The following is a 25,501-nucleotide window of genomic DNA, read 5'->3' as shown; positions in this document are numbered from 1 at the left end:
TGTTTCTAACTCTGCTGTGTCTTACTGTGGGCAGTGTGGAGTCAAAGCCACTTAAAATGAGAGGTCTGCAGTCCATTCTGGATGTTCTAATTTTCTTTGCTCCACTCCTTTTTCCTTCATAAATTCAACAATAGCAGGATTTAAATCGATAAATCATTCCAACCATTCCCTTCGACACAACCAATATAGTTTGCAGTATCATGTATACAGAGTGTCCCCATACTCATCATTTAGTTCCATCAAAAACCGTTGCACTGGCAGTGAAATGAATGCTACTAAAGAAATTTTGCTATTGGTTCAACCAATTTCTGCATGTGCTCCATGTGTGCCAATTTTGCAGAAAGTGCATTCTGATGTACACAACAATGAATCCCATTTGGTTATTGTAATTTTTTGCTCTTTCACTCTCAACTAAATCTTTAATTTTTTCTGTCTGGTACTGTAATGAATTTTCACAGCAAATTTTCCATAGCTGTCAACTGTGTGATTGCATTTTAGAGATCAAGAATTATCGCGCTTCTCTTCTGTCATGCGCACTCATTTTTAAGACTTGTGATGATAGATTGCTGGACTGCATCTTTTTGTGGAGACAGCCATTGGACCTGTGAACATCCTTCTTATCATGAACAAATAGCAAAGAGTAAATGATGATGACAGTACAATTCTTCCAAACTCAGGAGAGTCGTGGCGACTGAAAAATGCCACACCGCAATAGTGAATAAAATATTGCACTGTACTGAGTACATCTGAGAATAATCGAGTAAAGTTGCAGGAAGCCAACTCCCAGACCCGAGGCATTTGACACGCCAAGGTTGGCCCCGTGTTAAAGGAATAAGGGCATATAATTCATTTCATAATCCTGAAATTCTGTAACGGCAAATCAGGCGAATTTTTCATCAAAACAGCCAACATATTCAGTGTCACCTAGCTCTTGGTTTTGAAACCTGTCCTTTTTGTCCTTTTCCCCTATTGTTCCGACCTCTTGACTCACTGGAAAGGGGGGAGGAAGGGGGGAGGGCACAACTCCCATAGGGGTACATCTAAGAATGAGAATTTCCTACAGGATTAGGAATGCCAGAGAGCAGTGTTTCAAGTCAGGGACTAGAAGGTAGGGTCGTGGGGGTGGGAGCACACCACTCTCCAAGGGATGGGACTTAAGAATGAAAATGTTCTATAGAATTAAGAATGTGATAGAATAGTGTTTCAAGTCAGGTCTGGAGCATTTTACCATTCTGGCTAATTAAGAGAGTCGACTTAATTTTATAAATGACAGAAATACTAGACATGGTGTATGTTCAATAATCGTTATTTTAATTGTATTTTAAATAAATATGGTGCCAAGAGAGCACTTATCCTTGGAAGCTCTGTTACTGTTTTAAAAGTGATTTTGAAATTCCATGTACCTAAAACTATAGTGTAAAAATCAAACAATGGAAAATCCAGGATGGAATGTAACTGTACTGTGAAAAGGAAAGTAGCTGAGTTACAGCCAGTAAGGCCTTCGTCAAAATTAGATGGCAAGCGCACACAGACGTAACTCACACATACATTACTGCAGTCTCAGGCAACTGAGGCCACACTGCGAGCAGCAGCAGCAGTGCATGATGGGAGTGGCCACTAGGTGAAGGTAAGGGAGAGGCTGAGGAGGGGAAGGGAGGGATAGTATGGTGGTGGACGCCGGTCAAATGGTGGGCAGGGCAGTGGGGAGGGGGGGGGGGGGGGGGGGGGGAAGGAGAGAAGTAAAAAGACCAGATGCGATGGAGGAATGAGGGCTGTGTAGTGCTTGATTGGGATCAGAGATGGACGGGAGAGGACAATAACTAACAAAGTTTGAGGCCAGGAGGGTTACAGGAATGTAGGATATATTGCAGGGAAAGTTCCCCCCTGCGAAATTCGGAAAAGCTGATGTTCATGGGAAGGATCCATATGATACAGGCTGTGAAGCAGTCAGTGAAATGCTCAGCAACAGGGTGGTCCACTTGTTTCTTGGCCACAGTTTGTCGGTGGCCATTCGTGCAGATAGACAGCTTGTTGGTTGTCACACCAACATAGAATGCAGTACAGTGGTTGCAGCTTAGCTTGAAGATCACACGACTGGTTTCACAGGTAGCCCTGCCTTTGATGGGATAGGTGATGTTTGTGACTGGCCCGGAGTAGATGATAGTGGGAGGATGTATAGTACAGGTCTTGCATCTAGGTCTATTACAGGGCTATGAGCCATGAGGTAAGGGGTTGAGAGCAGGGGTTGTGTAGGGATGGATGAGTGTATTGTGTAGGTTCGGTGGATGGCAGAATACCACTGTGGGAGGGGTGGGAAGGATAGTGGGCAGGACATTTCTCATTTCAGGGCATGACGAGAGGTAGTTGAAACCCTAGCGGAGAATGTAATTCTGTTGCTCCAGTCCTGGGTGGTACTGAGTTACGAGGGGGAATGCTCCTCTGTTGCCAGACAGTGGGACTTTGTGAGGCAGTGGGAAACTCTTCATTTCTCCGCTGCCATCCATCTAACCTTCCAACTGCACATAGCTGCCCTACCCTCGTTCCACCTCGTCCCTGCAAGCCCCCCAACAGCACTTCATTGTCAGCCACCCCTACCCTACTATCCCTCCCCCTCCCCATCCAAGCCTCCTCCTTACCCCCACCCAGTCGCCACTCCCATCATGAACTGTTGCTGCTGCTCGCTGATGGTCATGCTTATTGTGATACACACATTTTAGTAAGACACTATGCAAAACTTCAAAAGTTTGCAATGAAAAATAGGGGTCGCTATGATTTTGAGTTTGGTGCATACTAGACCATGTGTTGCTGCTTATGAAATTTAGCTAATATATTGAATTTTTGTTTACACTTGGGAGGAGGTCTCTATCTGCCTACAATCTCTGGAAAATGGATCCTACACAGCGCATTCACTCCTGATCTCACGCCCACAGGAATGAAATATTCTTACATCTCTCATATCTTCTAAACTGCTTCAGACATTGAAATGAGATTTTGGCGCATGATGGCACACAAGGAGGAGAGTACTTTGCCAGTTTGTAAACACGTTGAAGTTTCTTATCTATGATGATATATCAGAAGTTATACCTTCTGTTTTATTTTTTTCATTCGTGGATTCGATTCCCGGCTGGGTTGGAGATTTCCTTCACTCAGGAACTGGGTGTTGCTTTGTCCTAATCATCATCATTTCATCCCCATCGACGCACAAGTTGCTGAAGTGGCTTCAAATCAAAAGACTTGCACCCGGTGAACAGTCTACCCAACAGGAGGCCCTAGTCACACAACATTTACATTTTATTCCACTGACTGTAATTATTTAAGTGTTATTAACTGCTGGTGAGACAAGAGTTTACTAGTATGAAAATAAACATGACATTTCTTCTCTTAAGTTACCAAAAACAGACAAAATGAGGCTTTCCGTAAGCTATTGAGCTCTCTGGTTGCCTATTACTTGTTTAATGATACATTCTGTTTCAGAATTCTGTCACAATAGCTGCTGCAAAAATGAGTTTGTACAAATTATATTGTGTTTTGGCTAAAGAAGTACTGTCAAATTTGTCAACAAGAGAAATGTGGCCATTACTCGTAAATGGTGATGCTTCTTCGAATGAGAAAAGGTTAACAATTCACACAAAAATAAATCACCTATTCTGTTGGAATTTTGGTATTTTTAATGCTGAGTGACTGGAATGGAAATTCACCAAAAGATTTTATTCCTTTTCTTTGTCTGAGCATAAAGCATACGTGTCAGGCAAATTACACACACATGTGTGATGCTGGTTACTCACCTATGCCTTGCCAAACTGATAATGCAGGATTCGCGAATAAAATAGTTGTTTTTGAGAGATGTAAGCAATTGATATGTGGCACAACACAATGGTCAGTGTCTTATCAGCATCTGAGAATAATGCATGTGACAGGAATGCGGAAGCTAGCCAAGTGTGCTTTGTGAGAGAAAGAGTTCATGTCATTCGAAAAACATTGTCATGAAAGTAGATCTGCCTTTGTCAGCAATACATTTCAACAAAATAAATATTTCAAATCACCGCACACTTTTCAGGATACTCATGCTTCCAGAATAATACTGACCACTGCTTCATTTGTGTAGCCTGTTGTGTAATTAGTTATTAATTCTGATAGAGTGTATGCAACCACTGAAATGCTTTTTCTCGTCATGCTGGGCCAATTAAAACATTGTTATTCGCGAGGGTTTCTTGACTGTTTCTAGCTTGCAGTGGAAATGTGTTGTCCACATGTACGTAGTATAATGTCTCTTATTACATCCATATCCAAATAATTATAGTACTTCATATCTCAGGCGCTTTTTACCAGGAGCACAAAGGGGGGGGGGGGGGGGTCATACCTGTGGAAATAATGACTTTTCGACTGTTTGTAACAGATCGTAGAGATAAGTCAGCATAACAGGCAGCAAGTAGATAACCTTGTTTTACTTTCCTGCCCAGCTTCTAGATTGTATGATTTTATAATATTCCTCACTTCCTTATTCACTACCTTCACGAAGAATCATCTGTCCCTTCCTGCAATCTGAAAACATTGTGGAGACAGAAGATGCAATCCCAGTCGCTAATGGCTGACCAGTTATTGAACTGTGCATTGTTCTTGACAAAAGAATAAACAAAACAAAAAAGTATACAGATATATGTAACTGATACCTATTGTGATCTAACAAATAGATATGGAGTGCTTAAACGGTGAAAAACGAAACACTACTCAGTAACAATAAAACTCAGTGTACCGTAAGGCTGATTTTTCGGCTTGGCAATACTTCTGCTGCCCACATGCGCCATGCTGATGTTGGCATATGGCAGGACTGTCTTCCCACTCCCTTCTCCCAATGCTCAGGAACGTGTGGTGCGAGAATCTGTGCCACAACCACAATGCTACGTGACCTTGCGCATGCTCATGTTGTGTCCCAGTTGTGTCACGTCACAATTTGTGTGGCCACATTTGAAGCTGTGGAGTTACAAAACTACGCACTGCACCACATGCACTACACACATCACAATTTGGGCCTAGCATAATTTTAACAGAGGCCTTACTGCCCTAAAGCTATATCTGTGCCTATCTGCAACTCAGCATCTCCGCCATATGGTGAGTAGCTACTTTCCCTTTCACAATATTAACACTGTAGTGTAGATGATGCAGAACTTTGTACTATCTAAAATATATTTGAGCGTACTAGAAACTTTACACCTGTCTTAGACTCCTTGAGTACTCTTTGGTCAATACAGGAAGTGTACTTAACAGACAAAGTGGGATATCTACAATACTCTCCTGAATTTCTGAAAATAAGGAAATGAAGTTCTCCACCCTATGTATTGTTAGAAATAGATGCATTGATATAATGTGCATAGCAACCAACTTCTGTGGGAAATCCTTACTGCAGGCAGTCCTATCCTCGTAATTCTGATGGCTCGCTAACAAAAGGGAAATCATGAGTCATTGGGAAGATGAATGGTCGTAGGTGTCAAACAACAAACTGAGACCAAGAAAATTCACTTTTCCGTGGTGTGTTGCCCAATAGAGCCAATGCTCATTACCCTGTGACTGACAGCTGCCTTATTCAAGTTGTTGCATCAGTATGGGATGCCTGCAACAAAACCCCATGTGTACATCATACTTTTACTTGTCTTTTATTTGTTGACATGATGGAATCTCTCAGACTTCTGAGGATCTGTCATCCAATTTAATCGACAATACCAAAAGTATTTTGCAACTTTTAAAATTTTATGCTTAGTCAGACTTTGCCCCTATTCTGTGAGGGAGAAAGATTTTATATTCTCCTTCTTCTTATTTCCAATGTAGAGCTTGGAAAGTTCCTTTAAGGCTGCCAAAAATAGTGTTAGTGATTTGATGCTGTCTCTCCCTGACCCACCTTTCAAGTCTATACAATTTGAAAGTAAATGGTAACTGGCAATCACTTACTTTCAGGATGAATAATTACTGTACTACTATAGACACTTAAAAAAATCTAATCCTAGCTTTTCTTCTTCAGGGATTAAAGAGGGGAAGCTTAGAAAGAAGGGGGCAAGTTGTCCAGAGCCCACAGTGAGATGAACCCATCTGCTGTGAGGACCAGGAGAAACAAAAATGAAGGGTGAGGCATTAGAAAAAGTAGGAGATTAAAGACAGTGTATTGGTAAGCACTGTTCCACTTCAGTCCATTCTCTGGACAAAATGAGAAATAAAGATGAGCAAGGAAAAAATAAACAGTGCCATTAAAAACTGAAAAAATAAATGGTGAGAAACAGAGAGGGGGAGAGGGGAGTGTGTGGTGGGTGCTAATAGAGACAAAATGGGGGGAAACGAAGACACACACACACACACACACACACACACACACACACACACACACACACACATGGAGTTTGTTCTATATTTTTGCGTTCTCAATGTTACACCTAACCCGCAGTCGTCAAAATGAGAGCTGGACAGCAAGTGCCAGAGTGTGTAATTGACATCAAAGAGTACAATATTGGCTTATGGATGAGGTAGAATGGAACAGAATGATCAATTTCTGGAAAATAGGTTTTTCATAACATGACATTTCAGCTCCCACTGCAATATTAATGGTCAGAGCTGGAAACCAAAAAGGAAGAACTCTTGTTCTTGAGTGCCAAAAGGAATCGTATGTCTGACCATCGCTGAGAACTTTGATGAGCAGAATTTTCTGTGCCCCTGTTAAGTGAAATCCTTACATTTGGAGCAGTATATATATTTTTATAAATTTTTTATGCACGCTATAACATTTGGGAAATATGTTGCCACAAGCTGCTTAATTTTTGAAGAAGTCCTATGAAATGTTGTAGAAACCAGTTTGGGTTTGTCCATAAATTAACTAACACTGTGTCATCATCCCCCTCTCCCCAGAGTACCGAAATATTCATGATAGTCCTGAAAGTTAGGTAAAAGACAATGCTGTAACCATTTAAGACGGAAATTTCACATAATAATGTGTGTTTCAGAAACTAAGCATTACAAACACTTGTCACAGACACACAACACAAGCACAATGCAGAACACGGCAGTCATCTTAAACTCTAGTTCTTGACCATTTATACAGTACCAGTTTTTCTTTACTGATTGATTGCGTAGCTACCAGGTTACAACTGTTGACCATTCTTTCTGAAATATCCAGTATTAGCAGCTGCTTACTTAGAATCATTACACGCTTGCTCGCTACAAAATGCATCATATCCGAAAACACTATGCCTACTGAAATACGAGAAATGAGTCACTGTAGCATGCATGTTGTACAAGTTGTTTCTAGTGAACCTGGGGTAGTACTGTGTCCACTGTTTCACAGATAGGCCTCAATGAGATACCTCCTTTCCCTGGCCTTAATAATTCTGAGAAACAATTTTTTAGACACAATTGCTATTTGAAACAAGGAGACATAAATAAAATTTAATATTTTATGAAGCTTCTGTGATGCCATACTTAATTATGCCTCACTTTCTTCTTGCCCTGTTGTATCATTTTAGAAGGCTACATATTCCCCTTACCTAGACTGCAGTGTAATTCATGGACAGTCTCATTATTCAAAGTTAACACTATCTGTTTAGTATAGATACTCATAACAAGAGAAATTATTAGTTGTGACTTTTATTTACAACACTTTAAACATATTTGGTGTACAGGAAGTCTTAGGAGGTATATTTAAAAATTATACAATTCTTGTTTTCTACAACAGTTTGGTCAAAAGAGATTCAGACACTAGTTGGTAATATGTATTACATGTTAGCAAGAACACTCGGTAATTACAAACCTCCAGTGTTGAACATTACCAGCAGTCAAGATGTCAGTGTAAAATGCAGTACATGGTAGTTCTCATGAAACATTATACAGTATAATCGAAAGCTTATCCTCCATTTCAGAGAAATATAGCAATCAGACAAAAAAATATTACAGCTCACTATTTTTAAATTAGGACATCAAATACTGTATACATGATAATTAACAATAAGCACAAGCTCTTTCACTGATGATAATCTATCAGCAGCCAGTGTCCATATAGAAAGTATTTTCTAATGTCTAATAAGCTTCATTTATTTACATAAAAATGAACTGTGTCATAATAAATATAATCACATGTATTAAAACTATCATCCGTGTGAATCTGTTATGTCTGTATTACACATTTGTGTGGTAACATGACAGCAAATTGAAAGCTGTAGGTTAAATTGTACAGGTCATTCTTTACATAAATACAAGTCTTTCATTTGAAAACACTAAACAAAGAAACTAATATGCACAACACGACGAGTTTCATCTTCCAATACCCTAATGTACATGTTACAGATTCAGTGTAACACAAATAATAAAATAAAATGCTGCATGGGCACTGCAAAATGACAGGTACATACAAAGTCCATTTTGGGTTTAATGATTTGTGATTTCATGAAATCCTGCAGAAAATGTTTGTTGTATATACAGTATTTTATTAAACAGGGGAGAAACTATGCACTGAGCCACATCTTCTGATTAAGCTGTCAGCTCATCTCGATTTCGAGGCCCCTCCTATCTCCATCCATACGCAAGCAGACGACACAAAATATAAATAAAACAACTTAGTCCTATTATGACCACACAAATTCATTGTCTTTAGATGAGGTTGCATCAGTAAGGAAAGTATTTGTAGGCATTATGGGAGCAATAGAAATAAACAAATACAGAGAGACCATGAAATAATAATAAATAGTGCACTGAAGATGGAAATATTTACAAAATAGAAAATAGCAATTTTGATGATGCACATAGTATAACTTTCCTCAGGATGAGAGGTGAATGACCGTTGTGTGGTAGAGTCGACTGTGTCGTGTTGCGCAGGCAGGGCTACATGTTGAGTGTAGGAGGGGCCGGATAGTCAGTAGCACTTCCTTGTGCAGGCGCACTTTCGCACAATATCAACATCCGTCGTATAGCGTGTTCCATCGTTGCATATTAGGCGAACTTTGCGCCGCTTTGTTTTCCTTGCACGACAGCAATTGTAGCCGCAAGTGCCCTCACATTTGGCAAGTTTCACAGGCTTGCGTGACCTGCAGCCATTCTCAGTGTAATACTCTCGAGTTTGCTCTTTCCGACAGGTTGGAGCTGGAAGTTGTGGATAAGGATAAATTTATTAGCTTCTTATTGTAAATTCTGTTTTTTAACATAAGAACTATATCCAGATACATGGGAAAATTGCCTGAATACTTCAGTACAATGGCACAAATATACTTGCACAAAATCTTATCAAATATGAAAATATATGTGAAAGACACATTTTGTTTTCCTTTACGCTGACAAGCAGTGAATCACTCAAATGTTTCCTGAAAACCAATTTCCAAATTTCAAGTAATTTGCCTGTCATTATCAATTACCTATTCAGGTATGTCCAGTATACTAGAACATGAAGTGAAGCAGACACCATAAAGATGGTATTTTAATGAACAGCAAGTGTTAACCATTATTTAAAGCATGCTTCATGCATTCAAAATGGAGTATTGATATAAATTAGAACAGCAAGCACATAATAGAGAATGTAGTTGATGGCACAGTTAACCCCAATCTTACTTCCTTTACTGAAGCAATGAAAAGTGCAAAGCACTACTTCTGAAAATTGGTACTTACGGAAGTAGTGTTATATAATTCAGAAACATCATGTAGAATGTTAAATGATGTCTGCCACATTGTTAAATGAATAAATGTGCACATCCTCCTTATCTTTATTTTTATGAAGTAAATTTCCATTGTGGAAGTTTCAGGTGTAAAAGCAAAGAAGGGACTTGAGACGGCAAACAGTAAAATATTATGTATTATTTCAAGCCTGTAGTAACTTTCTGTGTAATCATGCAGTTTACAATGATTTAATAATGTAAAGTTCTGAATGAAATGTAAGCAACGAAACCACCACTCACCTTAAAAAATAAAGTGCTGAGAGGCAGACAGGCATGTTGAAAGTAGACATGATTCTTTGCTTTGCAATTTGTACTCCCATCTCTCTCTCTCTCTCTCTCTCTCTCTCTCTCTCTCTCTCTCTCTCTCTCTCTCTCTCATTATACTAGAATATATGGCTGAACAAAAGGAACAAACGCAGAAATGATGAAGGATGGGAGGATCATTAGAAGTTAAAAGTACGAACCGTGGCTAATAGAAGTGCAAATTCCATGACATCAGCTCTATTAGGTATAGATCCAACAGTGACATATGAATGTTTGTGCTGAGTGGGGACTCAAACCTTGGTTTTCCACTTATCACAAGCAGTCTCCTTGACCATTTCAGCTATCCACTCAACTTTCCTTGATGTCACATGATGGTGGAGGCTCAAGTGTCACTGTTTAAGTGACCTCCACATTATTATTTGTCAGATTTTGTGAGATAATGTGACCTATTTGGTCATGAAATGAGTCAGTTCACAGTGCTGATTGGTGTGTACTTTATAACTATTAACTAGTGTTTCGCCTCTTACTGCGGGAACCAGGGCTGAAGTGCCCCCAAAATCATAAAGCTCTATAAATTAAGGAGCTCCTTGACCCCTTGTTGCAACTGCTATTTTACCTCCAAAGATTTCTCCTACAGTTGGAGACAAAACATTAGGGAGTAATTTTATATATCTACCACAGCCTCTCAGTCCAGGAGCATTAACTGAAATTGAGAGTATCTGAGTAGGGATTATTCCATGTGAAATCAGCTCATGGCCGAAACCTCGCAATCTCAGATTTTCGTGAAATTTGTTTCAGATGTACTGTTGGTATAGACTTCGAGAATTAGGAAATGTTACTCATATATGGAAACTTGTTTCTGAATCACAGAGCTGTAAAGTTATCATAAAGGAGTAAAAACAGTGAACAGCAGTTTTTAGAACTGCTATAGAAGTTTTCCTAACTGAGCTAAAGACCTGGGGCGAATACCATTTTACAGCATTTTTCACACCCTTTGTGCGTTCTGCCTTACAGCAGGTCCTGTAATGGGGGAAGCCTCGTCAGAGAGGTCCACCACATGAGCTTTTAGGGAAGTGATTCTAGTGGTGGTTTCCCATTGCCTTCCACTGATGATGATGAAATGATAAGGAGGACAACACAACACCCAGTGCCTGAGCAGAGTAAATCTCCGAATTGAAATCGGGCCCCTTGGTGTGACAGACCACTGTGCTGACCACTCAGCTGTTGGGGTGGACATACAGTAATATAAAGGTTCATATAAGAAAATTCTTTTTGGAACAAATTTAAAAGTTTAATTTTTTTCAGAAAATACATATTTTAAAATTTCCAAATTCATTCCATGAGCAACAAGTAGTGTTGTAAATCACAGACCAAAATAAAAATTTGGGATGATAATTTCTTCATTAGTAAAAAAAAAATGAAGACAGAAGCTCTATTTCTAATAATTCGACTGTATACTCACTGTCATAGAGCGAGTGCAGCCCTTCCTGAGTGAATGTATTCTGAGTTGGCTGTGTGTAATAAGTTAATTACTTCTGAACTGGTATTAAAGATTACTTATTGTTTAGGTCAAATGTGTAGTGCTTCAGTAAAACAAGATGTTATTGGAAACTATAAATTGACCTAAAATCAATCATGAAAATGTTATACTTACTGGCTAATTGTAAACAAGTGATTTCGTACCTTAACATTTTGTGTGTTTGAATGTCCCCCCCCCCCCCCAACATGGAAGCAGACAAACTGAGAATATAGAATTGCAATGTGTTACAGAAAACAAATAACTTTTTTCGAGACAGCGTCTGGAATGCCTGAACTGTACCCACAAACTGTCAGTGGTTTACGAATCTGTGATACATGTTGGAAGGAAATTACTATTTTTAAAAATGCACAGTCCTTAAGTGACAAAAATGCCGAACGTAATCATTCTCAGTCAGAAAAATTATTCTACAGTGACACAGAATTGATAACTAATTGAGAGGTTGTCCAGTCACTTAATGTACCAACTGAACAGTCGGGAATGAGTCCCATTGCTAAGAGAAAAATGAATTCTGCTGGTGTTGAACAATCAAAAACAAAAGGATTATGACAGCACAGTTTTCCAATTTATCCATTTGAATAAAAAACTGCACAGCATAAATAACATACAACAAAACTTATTTTGCAGAAGAAATTGAAGCCTTATTTACACAATATATACATTAATACTCAGAAAACCACTGTGAAGTATATGGCTTAGGGTAGTTCTGATTGTACCACTCATTAAAATTTCTTCCTGTTCTTATCGTATAGTGTGGAGGAAGAATGACTGCCGGCCAGAGTGGCTGAGTTAGTTAGTTATATTACTTGTTCCATGGATCATGAACACGATTCTTTCGTAATGATGTGGAACGTGTCAAAGTACAAAAGATTCATTTATCCCAAATAATCTTTGTTAGTCTTATATACGGTACAATTGTTAATACTTACTGTATTTCTTTAGCCCATGTCTAAAAATTCATCTATGGAGTAGAAGGAGTTGTCATTCAGGAATTCCCTTAACTTACTTTTGAATGCCGATTGGCTGTCTGTCAGACTTTTGATATTGTTTGGCAAGTGACCAAAAATCTTTGTGGCAGTATAATTCACCCCCTTTTGTGCCAATGTCAAATTCAATGAACGGTAGTGAAGGTCACCCTGTCTCCTAGTATTGTAGCTGTGGACTGTGCTATTAATTCTGAAGTGATCGGGGTTACTAACAACAAATTTCATTAGGCTGTATATATATTGTGAAGCTACTGGCAATATCCCTAATTCTTTAAATAATTGTCTACAGTTCTAGGCGCTTCACTCTGGAACCGCGCGACCGCTATGGTCGCAGGTTCAAATCCTGCCTCGGGCATGGATGTGTGTGATGTCCTTAGGTTAGTTAGATTTAAGTAGTTCTAAGTTCTAGGGGACTGATGACCTCAGAAGTTAAGTCCCTTAGTGCTCAGAGCCATTTGAACCATTTGAAGAATGACTGCTTAAATGCCTCTCCCTAAGGGAGTGACAAGTAGGATTGTGTAATGTGCGCTTAGTTGTCATTTTTTGAATATTTATAAGTAGGCTGTCACACAATAATTGTGCCAGCTTAGGATTTTCAGCATTTATGTTGCACCCTGCTATGAGTAACAAAGCTGTGACCATTTAAGTTGCCCATTTCTGTGTATATTCAGTATCCCCTGTTAGTCTTACTTCAACAATATTCTAGGATGAATCTCTTAAATGTTTTGTAAGTAATCTCCTTTGTAGACAGGCATGACCCAGGCATTCTTCCAGCTACTTGACACTTTTTTTTTATTTATAGTACATATTTATGGTTAAAGAAGGGCTAGCCAGCTGCAAATTATCTATAGTATCTGATTGAGATTCCATCATGTGCTGGGGCCTTGTTCAGTTTTAGCAATTTCAGCTGTTTCTTTATGCCACTGGTACTAGTATTTAAATCACTCCCATGTGCAGTAATGTGAGAATTAAACTGGCACAGCACACCTGGATTTTGCTTTGTAAAGGAACATTTGAAAATTGAGTTCATCTTTTTGCTTTTGCTGTGGTACCTCCAATTTCAGTGCCCACGTAATTCATAAGTGAGCACTAACTGACAGCTTTTACATATGAGTAAAATTTCTTTGGGTTCTCTTAGGGATCTTTCAATAAGCTTCTGCTACAGTAATTGTTAACAACCAAAAATATCTCACTTGACATATATATTTCTTCACACCTATTATGCTGTACTTGCAGTTCTTTAGAAATTTCTTTACAGAGAGTATATCTTGCAGGCCCTCTCCCATCACCAATTGTTCCATGAGGAGAAAACTGGTGATTGAAATTTCATGAGAAGATACTGTCGCAACGAAAAACACCTTTGTTTTAGTGATTGCCACTCCATTTCACGTATCTCGTCTGTGGCACTATCTCCCCTATTTCATGATAATACAAAATGAGCCCCCTTCTTTGAACTTTTTCAATATCACCCGTCAGTCCCACCTGATAAGGATTTCACACTGCACAGCAATTCCAGAATAGGGCAGACAAGTGTAGTGCAAGCAGTCTCTTTATCAGATCTGTTGCATCTTCTAAGTGTTCTGCCAATGAATTGCAGTCTTTGGTTTGCTCTTCCGACATTCTGTAGGATGTCTTGTCAAGACTACCACTTATAAAACTAATTATCTCAGTTGATTGTTTGAAGATTAAATTCTCCTCCAGTAATGACAGTATGATCAGGGGAAACTTCAGTTTGCTAGTACCTAAGTTGCCCAAAGTTTTCAGTTGTACCTGGAGGTGAGTCTGGTGGTCAATAGGAGCAGCCAATTATAGGTTAATACGAATAATTACCAGTGAGCCTTGCTCAAAAAATCTCACATGCACATTGAATTTGTATCTTGGTAAATTTGAATTTCTTTCTTAGTGTTACAAATACACCACACCCATTTCCTGTTCTCTACCCTCTCAATGTACACTTTTGTGTATTGCAAAAATCTCACCTCTATCAGTGTCAGTTTTTAGCCAGCTTTCTGCTTCCCAAGAGAGCTGCATTGCAGTTTAGGAACACTTAAAACACAGGCAAAAAATATATTGCCAGTTGATCACTAGGAATTTAATTGTCTCATCTGTGGGGGGGGGGGGGGGGGGGGGTTGAGAACCACAATCAGTTCTGGAGTTAATCCAGGAAAAAACGGAGTTTTTGATGTAGATGTCATCTCTTGGCAGGCCAAGAACTTTTAGTTGTGCTGTCATATCTGTGAGAAATGTGTAGAATATTTGGGAGACTTTCTCACATTGTTTATTGATTGTTAGCCAGTAAAAGATAAGTGTTAAAAATTGGTTCATATAGTGAGGTCCACTAAGAGATTAAATACTTTGGTATTTATATTACTGGATTTTTTTGTTATTTTATTACTCTATTACACCTAATTTGCTTTCTCTGATTTGTTAGTTGGAGATATGCATTTTAAATTGTCATTATGATTTCAAAACTATGCTGATTTCAAGTATGTGCTCTCCATTAATTTTTCAGTTATTCCCCTTACTCTTGTTGGCAGTGTACTGTTCTCCAATAAATGTAGCATGTTTTCTGCATAACTTCATGAACTATTACATTGCTGCAGTAGATAAAATGTGATTGAAAATGGGAACTCCTACACTGGCCTGTGTTGATTGGTGCTGTGCAGATCATTCGTAAAATGGTACTTAGTGTCCAAGGCACCCATCTTCATAACAAATGCAGTGAAGGCAGTTTCATTCAATTAGACACCAGATCATTGGTGAAATTACAAGAACTTGGCAATGATAAAGCAGTCGAAGAAGCTTTTCAGGGTCTTAATATTACATTGTGTCTGTCTTGTACCGTTGTGACATTTTTCCTGAGATTGTGAGTCAAATGTCAGTGGGAGAATATGTTGGGGATCTGAAGGATATTACCAGATACAGAGTCATGTCTCCATCTCGTGATGAGGTTTTGTATCTTTGTTATTACTGCCAGAAGCAGTTCTGTCTTTTTTTAATGGCACACAATTTTTCACCTTTTCTCGATGGAGAATTTGGGTGTAACAGTTATCAAAATATTCTGAGTTATCAGTAATGCGCGCGCCCACACACACACACACACACACACACACACACACACACACACACACACGTTACAACTTACCTTCAGGGCTACATTACTTTCATCATTACTCCATAATGTCCAAATCATGCAATAATTACTAGTGCTCAGATTGTTAATTTGTGTTAATCTCTTCCACTCACCAGTAACAGCTTGAGGCAGCTCACCTTGTTCACAGTAACGACCACCCCAACCTGGTCGACAACGACATGTATACTCGCCGTTCTTCTTTGGAATACATTTGCTACCTCTACGACATTGATTATTGAGGCAGGCATCCACTTCATCTTCCTCACTTTCTTCATCATCGTCATCATCAGCTAGACCCCTATCTTCAACTGGCTCTTCTTGCATCAAAGAGCAACCAGGATTTACTTTCTGCTGACGTGCAGCATTAACAAAGTCAACTGGCTTATGGTTTATCCAGAGTTCTCTCATGCAACCTGGAAATAACAATTTCATCTATTTTTCTGACTTTTAAAATTGTTCGACCCAGAGACATTAGTGTAAGAGAACTTACCATTGAAACTTGTCAGATTGCGGAGATGCCAATGTGTGAAAGCTTCTTCACCAGGTTCTGGAGGAATTCCACCAATGTACAGAGGTGAAGTAAGTCGTAAGTATTCATGTTCACCTTCATTGATTATGCTACGAGCAAGGCCTCTGTCTACTCTTAATGTAAAATTTTTCTTGATAGCAAGCAGTTCAGCTGTGTGGTATTTGCCATCAGATACCATTTCAAAGCTGAAAGAAAATATTGTGGTGTACAGGTCATCATTACTGTTTGCAGAGCACTGTTATAAATAATTCATGAGACAGAGAATGGCCATAGAAATTGTTTTGCTGCATGTCTCTGGTAGAACTGACTGACACAATACTTTCCAAACTATGGAACAATCGTGAAACTAGCATATCAGAATGTTATGATTTCTTTTAACAAAACTTTTATTCATTGTAAATTTATGTGGGAATGAAGGCAGAAAGATCATTTAAAAAAATAATAAACATGAGTGGCAGCTCTAAGGGCCAGATTTTTAACAAAAGAGATGTTAAAATATTTAACCTCTGTAAAACTGTAATAGCAAACAAACAGCAAGATAAGCAAGGCATTTAAGGTTGTGAAGAATTTTTATCATCTCATGAGATGTAAAAACTTTTATATTTGTATAAGAATGCAGGCTAGTTCTGCAAACTTCACTGACAAAATCATTTAGGATTATCTGCAGAGTAACAGTATCATCTTGTTGCAAGGTTTAGTAAAGTTTGATATTTGTCATAATCTTTTTTATTATTACACTGATCATTAGAACAAATTGCACAACTTTTCTGTGTACCAGAGTTAAAGTAATTCTATGTACTGCTTATGATCACAGAACACTTAAAGCAGTTTTCTTTTTCAAAACTTTTTACTAAAAAGTCATTTGTATAATGGTCGAAAAGAAATTTAAAAAAGTAGACTGAAGGAAATTTACCTGTAGGCAGAAATTTTTATTTAATGAACAGCTTTAGGAGACAGGTGAGATGCAGTAAATGCTATATCAAAAGTGCTCACAAAAAAGTAAAAATTGTTCTTATGGGTGGTAAAAAGAGTTATGGCATTTTTAAAAACACTGAATGTCAGTAAATGTGTTCCACAAGACTTACATAATGCTGGTGAACGTATTATTACAATGAGGGTAAATGGCTATCTTTTATATGTTTAGTATATTGTGGGGGATGTACCTGAAGAGAATTATGATAATTATCTTTTGAATAATGCATACTGTCTGAATTAAATCATGAATTATGGCTGGAAGTTAACTGTCATTTCATTGCTACCACATGAGAGAATACGATGCCTCAATCCCCCGTACTTGGTACTGACAAAAAGCAGGGAGAAGAGGATGATGACAAATCACTTTAAATACATCATTGTGTGTCTTTTACATTGTGAAAAGTGGAAGAATCTTGAATTGCCTTTGTCATCGCTCTGTTCGTTAATTGATTGAAAATATCAAGATACACATATGTATACTATTTCCTTGATGTGACAGGATTACTTAAAGTAACATGTTTAATGTTATTGTCATATCTAAATTCAATGAGGATACTCAGCATGAACCATGGACCTTGCCGTTGGTGGGGAGGCTTGCGTGCCTCAGCGATACAGGTAGCCATACTGTAGGTGCAACCACAATGGAGGGGTATCTATTGAGAGGCCAGACAAATGTGTGGTTCCTGAAGAGGGGCAGCAGCCTTTCCAGTAGTTGCAGGGGCAACAGTCTGGATAATTGACTGATCTGGTCTTGTAACGCTAACCAAAACAGCCTCGCTGTGCTGGTACTGCGAACTGTTGAAAGCAAGGGGAAACTACAGCCGTAATTTTTCCTGAGGGCATGCAGCTTTATTGTATGGTTAATGACGAGGACTGCTAGAAATCCTTGGGTAACAGAAGAAATATTGAATTTAATTGATGAAAGGAGAAAATATAAAAATGCAGTAAATGAAGCAGGCAAAAAGGAATACAAACGTCTCAAAAATGAGATCGACAGGAAGTGCAAAATGGCTAAACAGGGATGGCTAGAGGACAAATGTAAGGATGTAGAAGCTTATCTCACTAGGGGTAAGATAGATACTGCCTACAGGAAAATTAAAGAGACCTTTGGAGAGAAGAGAAACATGTGTATGAATATCGAGAGCTCAGATGGCAACCCAGTTCTAAGCAAAGAAGGGAAGGCAGAAAGGTGGAAGGAGTATATAGAAGGTTTATACAAGGGCGATGTACTTGAGGACAATATTATGGAAATGGAAGAGGATGTAGATGAAGATGAAATGGGAGATATGATACTGCGTGTAGAGTTTGGCAGAGCACTGAAAGACCTGAGGCGGAACAAGGCGCCTGGAAGTAGACAAAATTCCATTAGAACTACTGACGGCCTTGGGAGAGCCAGTCCTGACAAAACTCTACCATCTGGTGAGCAAGATGTATGAGACAGGCGAAATACCCTCAGACTTAAAGAAGAATATAATAATTCCAATCCCAAAGAAAGCATGTGTTGACAGGTGTGAAAATTCCCGAACTATCAGTTTAATAAGTCACGGCTGCAAAATACTAACGCGAATTCTTTACAGACGAATGGAAAAACTAGCAGAAGCTGACCTAGGGGAAGATCAGTTTGGATTCCGTAGAAATATTGGAACACGTGAGGCAATACTGACCTTACGGCTTATCTTAGATGAAAGATTAAGAAAAGGCAAACCTACGTTTCTAGCATTTGTAGACTTGGAAAAAGCTTTTGACAATGTTGACTGGAATACTCTCTTTCAAATTCTGAAGGTGGTAGGGGTAAAATACAGGGAGCGAAAGGCTATTTACAATTTGTATCAAAATCAAATGGCATTTATAAGAGTTGAGGGGCATGAAAGGGAAGCAGTGGTTGGTAAGGGAGTGACACAGGGTTGTAGCCTCTCCCTGATGCTATTCAATCTGTATATTGAGTAAGCAGTGAAGGAAACAAAAGAAAAATTCGGAGTAGACATTAAAACCCATGGAGAAGAAATAAAAACTTTGAAGTTCACCGATGACATTGTAATTCTGTCAGAGACAGCAAAGGACTTGGAAGAGCAGTTGAACGGAATGGACAGTGTCTTGAAAGGAGGATATAAGATGAACATCAACAAAAGCAAAATGAGGATAATGGAATGTAGTCGAATTAAGTCGGGTGATGCTGAGGGAATTAGATTAGGAAATGAGACACTTAAAGTAGTAAAGGAGTTTTGCTACTTGGGGAGCAAAATAACTGATGATGGTTGAAGTAGAGAAGATATAAAATGTAGACTGTCAATGGCAAGGAAAGCGTTTCTGAAGAAGAGAAATTTGTTAACATCGAGTATAGATTTAAGTGTCAGGAAGTCGTTTTTGAAAGTATTTGTATGGAGTGTAGCCATGTGTGGAAGTGAAACATGGACGATAATTAGTTTAGACAAGAAGAGAATAGAAGCTTTCGAAATGTGGTGCTACAGAAGAATGCTGAGGATTAGATGGGTAGACACATAACTAATGAGGAGTTGGGGAGGAGAGAAGTTTGTGGCACAACTTGACTAGAAGAAGAAATCAGTTGGTAGGACATGTTCTGAGGCATCAAGGGATCACCAATTTAGTATTGTGGGTAGCATAGAGGGTAAAAATCATAGAGGGAGACCAAGAGACGAATACACCAAGCGGATTCAGAAGGATGTAGGTTGCAGTAGGTACGGGGAGATGAAGAAGCTTGCACAGGACAGAGTAGCATGGAGAGCTGCATCAAATCAGTCTCAGGACCGAAGACCAAAACAACAACAACAACAACTCATCATAAACATCTTATATGCAACGTATTTTTTTTTTTTTTTAATTTAAAAAGAATGAATTGATGAATTTATCCTTACATTTGGTGTACATATTAGGTTGTGTAACCCATATTCTATATTCAGACATAATTATTGCAGTTTGCCAGAGTATGCGAGTAATAATGCCATTTGTGTTTTATAAAACTGACATTCTTGCTTTATTAAAAAGCTTTACACTGAGAGGAGATACATAGGAAACTATGTATCTCCTCTCAGTGTAAAGCTTTTTAATAAAGCATCAAGTTTACAGAAACTAAAAAAACATTTTTCTTAATTCATTTTTTAAAGAACACCATCTATAAAACAAATTAACAAAAGTAACTTATTGCTGATGTTCATTCTTGTTATAGTACGAAGTAGTTTTGCATTCTGCAACTGAACATTGATTTCAGCTGTTTTTGACACATGAAAATTTATGTCTGACCAGGTCTTGAACCCAGATTTCCCACTTATTACAAGCTGATGAGGGAATTAGATTAGGAAATGAGAAGCTTAAAGTAGTAAATGAGTTTTGCTATTTGGGGAGCAAAATAACTGACAGCTGTTGATGTAGAGAGGACATAAAATGGAATGTAGACTGGCAATGGCAAGGAAATCATTTCTGAAGAAGGGTAATTTGTTAACATCGAGTATAGATTTAAGTGCCAGGAAGTCGTTTCTGAAAGTACTTGTATGGAGTGTAGCCATGTATGGAAGTGAAATGTGGACGATAAATAGTTTAGACAAGAAGAGAATAGAAGCTTTTGAAATGTGGTGCTACAGAAGAATTCTGAAGATTAGATGGGTAGATCACATAACTAATGAGAAGGTATTGAATAGAATTTTGGAGAAGAGAAATTTGTGGCACAACTTGACTAGAAGAAGGGATCAATTGGTAGGACATATTCTGAGGCATCAAGGGATCACCAATTTAGTATTGGAGGGTAAAAATCATAGAGGGAGACCAAGAGATGAATACACTAAACAGATTTAGAAGGATGTAAGATGCAGTAGGTACTGGGAGATGAAGAAGCTTGCACAGGATACAGTAGCACGGAGAGCTGCATCAAACCAGTGTCTGGACTGAAGACCACAACAACAACAATACAAGCTGTCACCTTAACCTCTTTGGCTACCTGAGCATGCCTGCAGGATTGATCCAAACTTCCATACATCATGTAATCATAAGCCTTATGCTCAAACAATTTGAGATTCCCATACAGAAAATTTTACTAGAATTTTGAGCATATACCTGCATTAGCACAGAATCGCTACAAGCACGAGTTGTGTTTACAGTTATTGTATTTAATTATAGAGATAAGAAGACTTCATACAAGTGGGAGGAAAACTATGAAATCATATATACCACTGGATGTTTCTCTCTAGTCTCACTGCAGTGTGAAAGTTTACATTTGTATCCTTTTGCACAGTTTTTTACTAGGCTATGACAATAATTTAGTGGAATTGTACCTCACCTGTACATTGTAGACACAGGGTAGTTTCCAACATCATAGCTCACTCTTATTCTTCCATTAAACAGCTCTACTGCCAGGTGTTCTGATTGTCCATCATACAAAAGAATGCCATTTTCTTGTTCTGTAGAAAATACTATTGTTACATTTGCTTCTGGTTTGGTCCGGAGTGGCTCAAGCTCCACAAAAGAATTATTGTGCACAAAACTCAGACTTGTCAAGTATTCACATCTTTTCCCTGAAAGCATAGGAAAATGTTCATTATATCACTGCTTGCAATTTTCATTACGAAAGCAGCTGGTGCAATCCTCATGTCTTTATTTACTGTACCTGTATAACCAGGTGCACATCGGCATACATAATCATTGGAGTCCATTGGTTGGAAGCAGATCCCATTTTTGCAGTCATGGTGTTGACATGGTGAAGTTTTTGGATACATCATTGCAACCATTGGAGCAACTTCACAGAATTTCCCTGTGAAATCTCCTGGACATTTGCACGTGTAATCATTAACTCCATCAACACATACTCCACCATTCTGCATTAAAGAAAAGTAAGATTGTCAGCATAGTTAGTAGCTCTTATCTCTTAGGAAGGTACACATTAATTGTTGATCATATCAATGAAAAAATGAAAAATGAAAAAAAGAGAAGAAATGTTGTCAAGTCTAAACTAGATTATGAATATTATTATGACTTAATTGTACAAGTATATTTTTATGATAAATTCCTTATTGGGCTGGTTACTAAACCAAATCAAAGTGTATCGTTTTACAGACACAAATAGGCAGTTCAAATTTTTAGAGAATTTTATTACTTACATTATACTGGCATACATAATCATTTAGGACAATGGATTTGCTTTGAACTTATGACTATTTTGTGTTTGTATTAATGTCACTGACTCATTCCCGCTTATCGTGTAGCAGTTTCAATTTTCTACTTCTCTTGTGATTATGAGACAAGATATGTGTAGTGTTAGTCTATGGGAGAATATATTTCGTTATTGCATGTTAAAGATACCTTTAGACATTGGATTTCTGTATACAGTGGGGGAACACCTGTCTCTTTCCATGATTAAGAACTACAGAAGCAATAGCGGGTTACAAGGAGCTCACTGACTTTAAATATATTCAGGCTAATTTACGCCAATGAGAAATGTCTCAGAAATGGTTCAAAGGTGTCCAAGCTGTCAAAACTGTGCAGTAAAAATGTAAGCAAAAACAACAACAACAGTAAAAGAAAAAAGAACAGTTATATGTAACTATTTAAATGACAAAAATGATTATCAAAGATGAAATAAATGGTTTATGCAAGTTGTGAACATCTGTAGGGACAGTCAGTAGATTGTTTCAGTTTTCAGAATGGCACTGGGGATATGGGAGCCAATTCTTCAGGGAAAGCAACAGCAGAACACTTAAAAATGTGAAAAATTGATGTCCAGTTCTAGATTAAAAGCTTGCAAAGAATATGTTCCTCATTTTTCTGATTATGTCTGAGAGTCTCTCTATCTTGGTATACAGCTTTTAGTTCACTCATCTTTTAAATTGACCATCTTCTGTTCTTTGAGGTCCCAATATCCTCATGAGAATTTTTTGTTTCACCATTTCTAGTCTCTTAAGGGCTCCTATTCTTACTAGGTTAACGGTTTCTGTTGAGTATAACCATTAAGTGCAGAAACATCTCAATTTTGCATCGATCAAAATATTCTTCTTATTGTAGATGTTCGTACTTAATTTGTGTGCTAAATTCATTTTGTTTATTCATGCACCCATTTCTACCTCTTCTGTCAACCCAGTTTCTATCCATTCTCCTAGGTATTTAAATATCCCCACCTTCTCAATTTTCCATCCTACTGCTATTCATTTAGGACCTGCCTTGGTGTTTGTCACATACTGCATGTTCTCAATAGAAATCTGTAAGCCTGATTTAGCCACTTGTCTCAGTAGTTGCATATTTTGTTTAACCGCCTCTTCTAATGATGCAAGCAATATCACAATATTAACATTGAATGCCAGACAATCTATTCATATTCCTTTTTTCTTGCACCCTGTAGTAGTAAAAATTGTTTTAATATTTTGGTAAGTTCGCAAACAAAAATAGTTTAACTTCCAAAAAGTGTACATGTTCCCAGTGCACCCCATATCCAGAAAAAAATAGTAACAAAAAAAGTAAGAAACCCATTACATCCAGATTAAATATCTACTTACTGACATGAATCACACTACCTCCAGTACCTGTATTGCCATGTCTACACAACTACCTCATTTGATTTTTAAAAGTTTCTATTTTTTTCGCTTTGACACCTTTATCTTCATTTCTGTATACAGACACCATTGGTTCTAAGACTCCTGGATTTGATAACCTAGCCTCTGTAACACACCAGGAGAATAGCAAGCTATTGATTTAGCTTTTTCTGTGTGCTTTTGTAGTGCAATTCTTAACTTCCTTGTGTGTTTGTGTTATTAAGATATGTAATCCCTCATTTTAGTAACTGTAGTGAAGATTTACCCCCTGTACTCCAGTTGTCATTTGTTTTGAACACTCATGGACTACTTGAGGTGGCTCGATCAGTCGCTAGCCTCTGTGACACACCAGGAGGGAAAAAGGTTACATACTTACCCTATTCTATATGCTTTTATAGGGTAATTCTTAAATTAGTAGTAGTAGTAGGAGGAGGAGGAGGAAGAGGATGGATAGGGTATTTCCATGTTATGTGCGTATGTAAGATGAACATGCCACAGTTCACCAACAGCTGCAGGCTGCTGTCTCAGCGTGTAACAGTAGTGGAGAATATAGCATGTTACATTGGACACCTCAGGCGTCACTTGTTTAATGATGCACATTACAGCATATGTGACATGGCAGATCTGTCCACACGGCAGTGGAAGTTGTGGACTGTGACACATCTATGTTGCTAGAAGTGGAGAGTCAATGTGGGGACTGAGTATGTGGCAATTCCTCATGGACCCGGTGAGTGGACAAGTAGCTGCTCTTTCAGCAGAGTTTGAGGAGGAGTGTACTATTTATCAGAAGCTCCAGTGTTAGGCATGTTACGGAGCCCCTCATGGAAACAGCGTCCCAGGCTGAGCTCCAGTGTCAGGCAAGTTATGGAGCCCCTTAGGGGAACAGCATCCAGGGCTTGAAAGAAACTGAATGTGAACTCCATATGTCTGCCTGGGTGTCTCATTCAAGATGTGGAGGATTCACTGCTGCAGCTACACGGGGAGCAGGGTGCAGTCATCAGCAAGTTGTGGCTTATGTCAGCACCAATTACAGCTGTCGCTTGTGTTCTGAGGCCATCCTCAGTTCATATGGGTGGCTGGCAGTAATAGTAAAGGTTGCTGGCACAGAACTCACTATTTTCAGTATCATATCCAGAATTGATCAGGTTCCTTTGGTTTGGAGCCAAGGTTCCGCTGTTGCTATGATGGTCTTGGCTGCAGATTTATGGACTTGTAATTTGGGGTGGAGAATTGTAGGACTTTCCTAGATAGACCAGAGAATCATACACACACAGGAAGCAGCTGCTCGGATAGCAGAGTGAAATGAACTTTTTTTTATTTTTTTCTTAGGTATTAATTTGAGATCCTTTTATTAATATGCGCCAATTGACATAGGGAAAGCAAATCATGGACAAAGTAAAGATGTTTAGACTGTCAAAATTTACTGTCCTCCAGAGGAGAGAGCTAGATGAAACCTGAAGAAGACAGTTCTGAAATATTTAATGAGTTATAGAATCTATATCAAAAAGACAGATTAGATGTCACAGAAGGAGGAGTGTTCATTGCTACTGACAAAAAAATATCATGTCCATTGAGGTCGAAATTGAATCTGACTGTGAAGCATTGCATGTTTTTATCGGCCTTGCGATTCTGGCATAGCAGTTGTAGAATCATTCAAAGAAAGTTCATGCTCATAGCACAGAAGTAGCTCAATCATGCAATATTAGTTGGAGATGACTTTAACCTACCAAATATAAACTACGATGTCTATGGCTTCACTACAGGTGATAGAAACACATTTTCCGAAAACTGTCTTTGGCAGCTAGTTCGACAGTATCAAGTACAAATATTTTAGACCTTGCAGCAACAAACAGGCCTGATCCTATTGGCA

At 38.4% G+C, this 25,501-nt stretch overlaps 1 protein-coding gene across 3 annotated transcripts in view; it reads right to left on the bottom strand.

Moving 5' to 3' along the window:
* Positions 1–7,607: 7,607 nt before the first annotated feature.
* Positions 7,608–25,501, bottom strand: part of LOC126266830 (protein slit) — a 1,561,007-nt gene continuing 1,543,113 nt past the window's right edge. For 2 of the 3 annotated variants that reach the window (XM_049971386.1, XM_049971385.1), the window contains exons 29-33: positions 21,717–21,924; positions 21,390–21,624; positions 16,088–16,311; positions 15,711–16,010; positions 7,608–9,111 (exon numbers count right to left, since the gene is read on the bottom strand). In XM_049971386.1, coding sequence (XP_049827343.1) covers positions 8,885–9,111; positions 15,711–16,010; positions 16,088–16,311; positions 21,390–21,624; positions 21,717–21,924 — 1,194 coding nt within the window. In that variant the 3' untranslated portion in view covers positions 7,608–8,884. The remainder of the gene's footprint in view (positions 9,112–15,710; positions 16,011–16,087; positions 16,312–21,389; positions 21,625–21,716; positions 21,925–25,501) is intronic. The other variant, XM_049971387.1, reaches the window with a different exon arrangement.

The sequence above is a fragment of the Schistocerca gregaria genome, chromosome 4 (assembly GCF_023897955.1).
Source record: "Schistocerca gregaria isolate iqSchGreg1 chromosome 4, iqSchGreg1.2, whole genome shotgun sequence".
NCBI classification, from domain to species: Eukaryota; Metazoa; Arthropoda; class Insecta; order Orthoptera; family Acrididae; genus Schistocerca; species Schistocerca gregaria.
The sequence above is the reverse complement of the archived record's forward strand: the minus strand, read 5'-3'. Positions and strand labels throughout refer to the sequence as shown.